At 38.7% G+C, this 9,169-nt stretch overlaps 1 protein-coding gene across 11 annotated transcripts in view; it reads left to right on the forward strand.

Annotated features, from left to right (window-relative positions):
* The window catches only part of LOC105193883 (peripheral plasma membrane protein CASK), a 196,950-nt gene that overhangs the window by 77,331 nt on the left and 110,450 nt on the right, over positions 1-9,169 (forward strand). The window contains exon 1 of one of the 11 annotated variants that reach the window (XM_039450286.1): positions 3,777-5,225. The exons of the other annotated variants lie outside the window; for them this stretch is intronic. Coding sequence (XP_039306220.1) covers positions 4,380-5,225 — 846 coding nt within the window. The 5' untranslated portion in view covers positions 3,777-4,379. Of the gene's footprint in view, positions 1-3,776; positions 5,226-9,169 lie in introns of those variants that run through there. 11 annotated transcript variants of the gene reach the window in all.

Here is a 9,169-nt window from a genome sequence, read left to right on the forward strand (position 1 = left end):
TAACAAGATTATTTGAACGAAAATGCTTGATTACCTCAGGCCTTTTAAGTTATTATTGACATTAACAACTAAATTGGAGATTAATATAGGGAAAAAATTACTTACTATATGATATTGACCAATAACCATTTACTATGATTTAACAACTTGATTCTTTCACGAGTATTTTTGCTTTATTAATGAGAAATTATGCACATCAATGTCAAATTTGCTATTCTCTGCGGACGTAAATTTTATAAGCAATAAACTTTGGCAAGTATCTCTATTCCTCAAATTGCACAAAGGTCTCGTAAATGGAACAAGGACGCTTTAAGTAAGTGACCATACATACTTGAACGCAATTAGTAACGGGATCTTTTAGAAAATAGCGTATCATCAAGCTAAATTAGGGTGCATCCTGAGGGACTGAATTGATTTACAAAATATTAATTATACAAGAGATTCATAATTACTAATACCAGTATTTCGATGCAAATACGAATATATTATTAATAATCAATATGCTCGATTAAGCAAAACACAGTAAAATTTTACAAATTCGCTTAGAAATTAATAGGATGCGTCTGATGCCTATCTGCAAATTTGCTTTATAGATTTATGTTTAATGTGATTCATTGAAATGCCATAACTATTGATGCTATAGTCAGTAAATGCTGCAATTTCTGTTCAATGTGTCACATGCGAATATGGCTTATCGAATCTTTTCAATTATTCATTTTACGAGTTGCAGTTATATGAATGCTCACAAAAATATTCACTTATTGGCAATAAAATTTTATCTAAATGGCATTAAATGTTTCAATTACATAATACGCGTGCTTACTATCTAAAAATTTAATTCTGTTTGATGAATTGCTATTTGCTGTGACGGCACAACAATAATTTAGGTAATTCTGTATAATCGATATCCGTAACAACGTAATTATATCGTGTATGTTTTCAAATTATTGACATCGACGTTATATAGACGAATGCGGAAGATCTAGTGACACGACGGTTTTTGAATGCACGTATGGAGATATAGGTCAACCTTGGAATGTAGGTTAGCGTGTCATGTTTTTGCTGAGGAACGTGAACGTGACCACGCAAGAATCATTGTCAAGTCTATTCATAAAAATTCAGTAAACTTTAAAGTTGGTGTCTTTATACATGAATAGAAGGTATATAAGAAGTATTAGGATATTAAGAATTATTAAGAAACATTTTCATGTAATATTTTTTGCAATAATTTGGAAACATTACGTACGATGATAACTTTTGGAACAATGCAAAAACTTAGGTGTGTCAAAAGCAATTATCTTGAAAGTAAGGTGTGTGTGTGTGTGTGTGCATAGAAAATTAGCATCGTTGCTAAATGGTAACAGAATACATTCAAGGGTTACACTGCTGGCGTCAAGCGATGAATTATTCAGGATGCATGATGTAATGGCAAATGCTTGTTTAGCTTGCAGCTAGAAATTTGACTTGCATCATTTCGATTTAAAAAGAAATGACTCGAATAGTTTCGTTATTTTATTCAGCCAGAATAATGTATAAAATATGATAAACACAGAGATTAATCTTAAATAAGCTTATCGAAGCGCAGCGAAAATTTTTTTATTTTTAAAACTAAACATTTTAAAAATTATGTTTAAAAGTTACAAGTTATATAATGATATTAATGATTTATTTTTGAAAATGTTTGCAAATAAAGTTTTACTACATCATTGTAACAAAAGTCAGGATTTAATTTAGTACAACATATTAATCTTGTATAAACAAATTAGCTGTTTTTAAATATAATCGTAACTGTCATATGTTGAATTAAATATACGAAGAATTTGAATATTGCTTATAACTTTTCAAATTTTGTTCGGCCTCCAAGTGGTATGTAATTTGACAATTCAATATCGTATTGTACACGTCAACAGAAAATTTTTTATTGTGCGCAGTTGAGTTATATCAATATAGATTGAACGTTTTTTTTTTTTTTTTTTTTACAAGCATAGCTATTCAATTATCGCAGAAGTTTAACAAGAGGCGTTGATTTGTATCGAGTGCGCAGAGTAAAAGCTTTGCTGCATATTAGTTACGCGTTGGAAAGAAAGATTGTTCGATTTGACTAAAACTTTTATATCACCGATTTCAATTGAAACGAGAACTGCCGTATAATTAGTGCCACTCTATAAAAGAACTTTCAGTATTTCTTATTGATTGCACTATGATGAAATTTACGACATTTGCTATATTATTTTTAGTAACAATGTTTTCTTAGTTAATTTGGAATCGATTTTACCTTCAATCGAGAATTTTCATTTCTGTACACGCGTACAAAACCTGCTAACAATAAAAAAAAAAAGATATTTGATACAAGTTAGAAATGTGTTATAAATAATAATTTCCTTTGATATATTAGCGACGCGTGCGTAGAAACTAATTCTAAATTGACCCATAAATCTGCCGATTTAAAATTAGTTTCGTTTATTAATAATACGACATAGGGTTACCCTGTCTGTTTATGGCTCCATATATAACATCAATACGCACTCGTACACATCTCCCTTGTGTATCTTTGTAAAATATTTATTCGTACAGTTTATACTGGTTTCGGGTAATATCATTCAATCAAGGGAGTGAGGGAGAAAAGATACCTAGTTTCAATATATATTATTTACATCGAGGTCACGGATTCTGAATTTAAAAACTAAATTTTATATCAAATCACGCAATTATTCTTTTTTGTGTAAATTATTCGTATATCTTTCGTCATTGAGTACAATCGCTGCCGCGGATGATTTTAAATTCTAGATATTTTAAGTCTTAATAATCGTTTTGCTTAAATAAATTTACTTTGTATCAATATCGTTCAATGAAGGCTTGTCGGTAATTCAAGTTGAGGGTAAAGGGGAGGAATGAATTGCGCTGTGACGTGAAAGCTTACATGTAATTAATAGCTCTAAGAGAGCATCCATCTAATGCTTCAACGACACGGGAATTGGGGATAGTGTGTACGGGAATGAGACGTGGCGTCAGGAGAGCCACCTACTCGTTGAGGAATCGATCGGCCGTTTTTCATTCACGCGCTCTCAGCGTATGGGACATGTAGCAGTCCCCGATATTCGGTCTCCAATCATGCACATCAGCCTATCCTTTCCTATGCGACGCTTCGAGTTTTCGATACTTCCCCTGACCCACTTTGGTTGGCTTCTCCAAATCACGAAGAAATCGGCATCTAGACGAGACGAAAGAAGTCATGAAAGAATCAGTCATTTCCGATTTTCGAAAGAAACTGTTTTATCGAATGCAGCATAACGAAGGGGAAAACAGCTAAAGAAATGAAAGCACACAAACAAGATCGCAGAGATGAATTTCAAGGAAAGGAAGAGGAATGGATAATAAACGATAATTGGCAAATTCGATGATTGTTCGCTGCGATGGAAATCGGAGAGACAGTAAGAGAGAAAAAGGACGAAAAGCGAGAGTAGAAGATTATGGGAGAAGAAGCGGCACCTCGTGAAGAAGAGAAAAAAGGGGGAACTGCGGCTGAGTTCGAGGAAGAAATGCTGGTGGGAAGGGACGAGAGTGAGGGAGGAAAGTTGAACTGTAGGCGGTGGGCGAACATTGCGGTCCACGGGGATGAAGGAGAGCCGCGTTGCCGCTGAGGGGTTGGTGATGCTGGCGGATGAGACATGCCGGGGTATGGAAGGGTATATGTGGGAGGGATGACTAGGTGGCGGGAGGGGGGATGAGGGTGGCTGTCGAGGATAGTGGGTCGGTCGGCTGGTTTGCGTGGAGGGACTGCGCGGCAGTCGAGGCTGCGAGGTTCAGTGTTGGGGAGCGCGGCATCGCGATGCGTCGGTTTTCCGTCGCTGCCGCACTCGCGTACGGTTTTCTCTATCGTTCGAACTTTTTCCTAATTCGCGAAGAAACCGTTGGATAGCCTATATTTTACTTTCGTTTCGCGTCTCTCGACTTTCATTTACGTTTCTCTCGCAATCGCGCTCTGTCTTTCGGTCTCACTCTTCATTCGCGTTTCTTCCATTCGACGACAGTCATCTTCGCGTTACACGCGATTCCGTTCGCGTGTGCTTTTTCATCGCATCTCTACGTGGCCGCGAAACGCGGTTTGTTTCTTCCGTGCTTGTTTTCTTATTCTCTTCAATCTGGAGCGCGCTCCTCGAGGCGCGCGAGGTGACGCGTCGTCCTCGTCGTTGTCATCGTCGTCGTCGTCGTCGTCGTCATCGTGACGTGTCAGCGACAACGCGCGCGTGTCAGCCCTCGCGAGTGACAGTGCGTGACAACGCGGCGACGGATAAAAGCAGATCATGGCACCGGACAGGGCCATGCGGCAGCGAGGAGATCCGTGAGTACGAGCGCAGTAACGGCGGCTCGCTACGGCAATGGATCATCCGTACGGTTGGATACCTCAAGGTCACGTTGGCGGTGGAGGCGGTGGTGGCGGCGGCGGCGGCGGCGGCGGCGGCGGCGGAGGTGGTGGCGGCGGAATGTTTGGCGGAAGCAGCGGCGCGGCGACGGTGCCGCGATGTTGGGAGAGGCCGTGCAGATCGACCGATCCCTCGCCGATGCGTCCGTTTGAACACGGTATGCGCTCGACCGAAACGATGAGATCGATGGAGTCGATGAGATCGATCGACTCCATCATTCGTCAGCCGCCGTCTGATACGATGCGTACCTCCGTCGAACATCATCAATCCATGCGACCGATGGAAGGAATGAGCAGGTCGATGGAGCAAATTCGTACGGAGCAACCGCGATCGGTCATAGATCATCCCGTCGCTCCGTCCTCGATGTCACCGGGCAGTATAGGGAGCGGCATGGACCGCGGCCGCGTGATGCGCGCCATAGAGCATCCTTGCCGACTAAAAGATCACTCCAGTCACATTCATGATCATCACTTCGGAAGGCCTCACGAGCACGGCTGTCGATCGACTGAACACGTACCGCGGATGGAGCATCGACAGCACGAAGCGCAGCATCCAGGCAGACCGCCGCCGCCGATCGACCATCCAGCAGCCATGCGACCGCCTATGAACTATTCCTGCAGATCTCTCGATCACGCCCCCGGGCGACCCATGCCCATGGACTGCGTGATTTTTGGCCCGCATACTCATCCACCGCCCAGACTGCCCGCCGAAAGCCCGTTTCGCCTCAACTGTCCCGTACACAGTCCCTTCCGGTTCAGATTCCCAAACGGCGCCGGCACCGAGTATCATTCGCATTCACAGGTAAAGCGCGTTTGCGTAACATGTCGACTATTGTCCGAGTGAGATGAGGATGATACTATTGTTCGTTTCTTCTCACCAGAGAATTGCGCGATTTATTCCGCGTATTTAAATGGACCGAGATAGACAAAGATGTTATAAACCGCAGAATCTCCACGTGCGGTTTCATAATGAATAAGAACGAGAGGTCTTATCAAAATATGTTTCAATAACTAATACGATTTATGGCATAGATAAATAAATCGTAATTTAAAAAGTTACCTTCCAATTGCGTTGAAATTATTCTAATTGCTGCTTACAAATTAATATACGGTATAAATTAATTAATGTACATTGAATACTTACTGAATTTTGTACACTAATTGTTTGTGTGCGTGATTCATTGTACATGAGATAATTTTAATAATTATAACAATCACTTTGAAATTTGAAAATTAAATTAAGGAAATGTTAAAATTTTATTTTGCATTAGTAGCATTTTTGTTCTAATTGATATCGAATGCTGTAGATTTGAATTAAATTAATCAATCTTTTTTTACAAGCCTTTTAATAAACAACTATTATCGAATTTGACGATTAAATTTAAAGTAGTCTGATAAATTATTTTAAAACATATTCAGGTAATAATTAATAAATAATTTTGATATTTTGCGCATTTTTTCAGATTGTATTTCACAAGCGAGGATTTAAAGAGTTATTTTGAATCACTGAAAATATATAAATGAATATTTATCCTCTGAGATCATACTCAGCAAATATATATAAATTAAACGGTTACATAAAATTCTTTCACATGTTGTTGTCGAAATTGCATTTAGATGCAACATATTCGACTTTAAAACCATTTTGTCACAAAGTTTCAGGCAAATCTACTTACTGTTCATTGTCAACCTAAGTCCACAAAGTGTTTTAGTAAACATTAGTCCTTCCATGCTGAAGCTTAATGCAAGGATTTAGGTACGCTTAATACGAAAAGCGGACGTTCTAATTCCTTGAATAATCTAAGCCGTATAACTTTCCGGGAATCAAATGGTTCACTTTTGTAATAACATAATTCCAAAGCGAAAGATTTTCTTCGAATTAAGCGCGCCAGACGAACATATTCTCAAATTTTGCGAAATGTTCACAGTTAACTCATCCAACCGTTGAATTTTTCCTTCTGTGCATACGAATGATAACGAGAACGGGGAAGAATCGAGTTCTACATTTTATTCTGATGCCGTAATATACCGAGGATGGCTATCGCGCGCGAACCTAATTCCATTATACATGACAACCGGAAATTTTCTCTAGCATTATCACACTGGCTTTCTCACTGAAATTTTACGTGAGAGCATACTTACGTACTACAAGTTTATTCCGTGGCGTTTATTCTGTAAGAAAAATCGCACTCGTTTCGATCACGCCGTATAGAGTGCGATCCGCAGTCGTATCTAGATCGCTTTCGGAATGCATCGCACGTGCAAAAATAGTAGAAAATGCATACAACTACATTTGTTTGGTAAGCCAGTGCGCTTGATATGGGAGGGAATAATGTCGCCGATATATGCCACGCATGATGTGCCGTATTATTTATATTACGGAATATTTTTGAAAATTGTACGAAATAAAAGAATCTTGTAATCTCTCTTGCGCATTGAATTCTTCGGTGTATATCCAATATTTATGAGCTAATTTGAAGAGTCTTGAATGAGAGAGAAATGCAGTACTGTTCTCATTGTTCTGGAATATTACAACGAAAAATGAATGAAGCCCAAAATGTGTTCAACTTCCGTTTTTTTTATCTTATTTTGGTTTTATTTTATTTTCATGTATTTGATTTTATTTCCGTAAAAGCGCGTGGTACAGAAATTCGCACTTGCGTTTTTTTTTTTTGTAAACCGCATATAAATGTAATTCGTTATATTTTATTGAATAAAGAGTTGTATACTAGATAGGAAAGCTCGTATGACGTAATATTTAGATTTCTATTGCGGTTGGAGCTTTTCATCGGGATTTGAAACATGATATTGAAGCTTAATGAATATGCCGGAAGTCATTATCTATGGGATAGTAATACGGGATCGATTGCATTGTGTGTTACACGTGCAAGATAGATAATAATAGGTGTAACTCCATATCTCCGAGCTATTCCTTTGACGAATTTGTAAATGAGATTACTATGTAACTGTGGTAGTCGCATCTGCAGATCGCAGCTGCGAATACGACCGCAACATGGTTAGTTAGACCGGTCGTAGAATATAGATTCTGAACTACGTTCCATTGCCGTTGCAGCGTTAGAAACAATCCAGAACACGTCGCGCAAGCTTACTTCAATGACTATCGGTCCGTGTGCTTACGCGTATATATTTGACCATTTGATAAAGTCACACCATCGACATGGCTACTATAAATATCTTCATTCTTATTACAATATCATGCATGAAGTTTTTAATATTGATCACGAGCGCCACGTAATACGTACGCAGTATGTATGTATTCAGCATTGTTCTAAAATAAGTTCCTTGTACTTTGTAAACGTCCGTTCCTTAATCGATTTGTGGAACATATACTTTTTTGTAATAAACGGTTAAATTATGATTGTAAAAATCGATAGACTTCTTTCGTGCAAAACTTTTTTATGCTTTGACAATATTATCGCGATAAAAAAAAAACAAATTAGTCGAGGATTTTAATTATTAGCTGAAAATATAAATTACTTGGTCATTTCATAAATTTTTAATATTCTCACTTATAACGAATAATTATATTATCTGTCATTGTGTAAAATATTTATTTGCAGAACAACGCTTCAGTTGACTTTGTAAATTCTATCAGTTGTAGCTGCCGCAATTGCGTGGCGTCAGTGTGTTTAATTCAAAAATAATTTCCATTACTCGCGGTTTGAACGGTTAAGCGGTAATCCCATTTCGGTTTTCTATTGTGTTATCTCATACAAAAGCGATATTTACGTTTATATTAAAATACCGTTATTGCTACAAATCTTCTAATTTGCAGTTATGTTACTCGACACACGCAGTTCTGGATACCTAATGCTAAATATTCTATTCAGAAACGTACGCTTTGTCTACGTTAAACTTTATCTTTATGTGCGCAAATTGCGACATAACGTTAGACAAATTCTCCATCGTCATGTTTTAACCAAATGAGAATACGTCAAGAATTCTCAGCACATAGAATGGCATGAAAATTTCTCACGCCCCCAACGTCGAGATCAGTGGGAACCGGGGGATACTTTAGTCTCGCGGATTGTACAAGCAACGCTGCATCGTCTAACCGTAATCGCGAGAAACCCAATTTATCAAGCCTTCCTCCGACCCATCAAGCACGCTCTGCACCGCGTCTCACCCTTTTCTTTATGCCATTTCTCGCACTTTCTCAACCCAGTCCAACGGAGACACTGGCAACTGTCGTCACCCTGTCTGGGTCTTTTACAATGTCGCGTGGTTTACGTGCCTCTCGTACCAAAAACGGCGATTTCAGATGTCGACGTTACTTCTCCTCATCTGGCGTGGAGCATTATTATCGCTCCATGCGTCTTTCGTTTATCCCTTATTTTATGATATTGAGCAGGAATATGATAGTGAGGAAATCTCACATATATATCGAGTTATTACGCAGAGCGCGATTCTCACGTACGTGGATAACATCGAGCACCTCGATCTAAAGCCACGATCACTTCAAATGTATATATATATATATATATATATATATATATCATGTATATATATATATATATATATATATATCTCTCTGCAGCGAAACGTGATAACGTTTCACGTTTCGATTTCGCTGTGCGATTGTCACAGTATTTGGCGCGACCTATTATTTTATGCCTAGATTAGCGCACGCAGTTGCAGTAAATGGTGTCGTTAGAGAAGCGGAACGCGTTGCATAAAACAGTTTTTAATCTCCAGTGTACCCCGACATGACTCTTTCTCTCTTTC

The sequence above is a fragment of the Solenopsis invicta genome, chromosome 6, assembly GCF_016802725.1.
Source record: "Solenopsis invicta isolate M01_SB chromosome 6, UNIL_Sinv_3.0, whole genome shotgun sequence".
In the NCBI taxonomy this organism is placed as follows: Eukaryota; Metazoa; Arthropoda; class Insecta; order Hymenoptera; family Formicidae; genus Solenopsis; species Solenopsis invicta.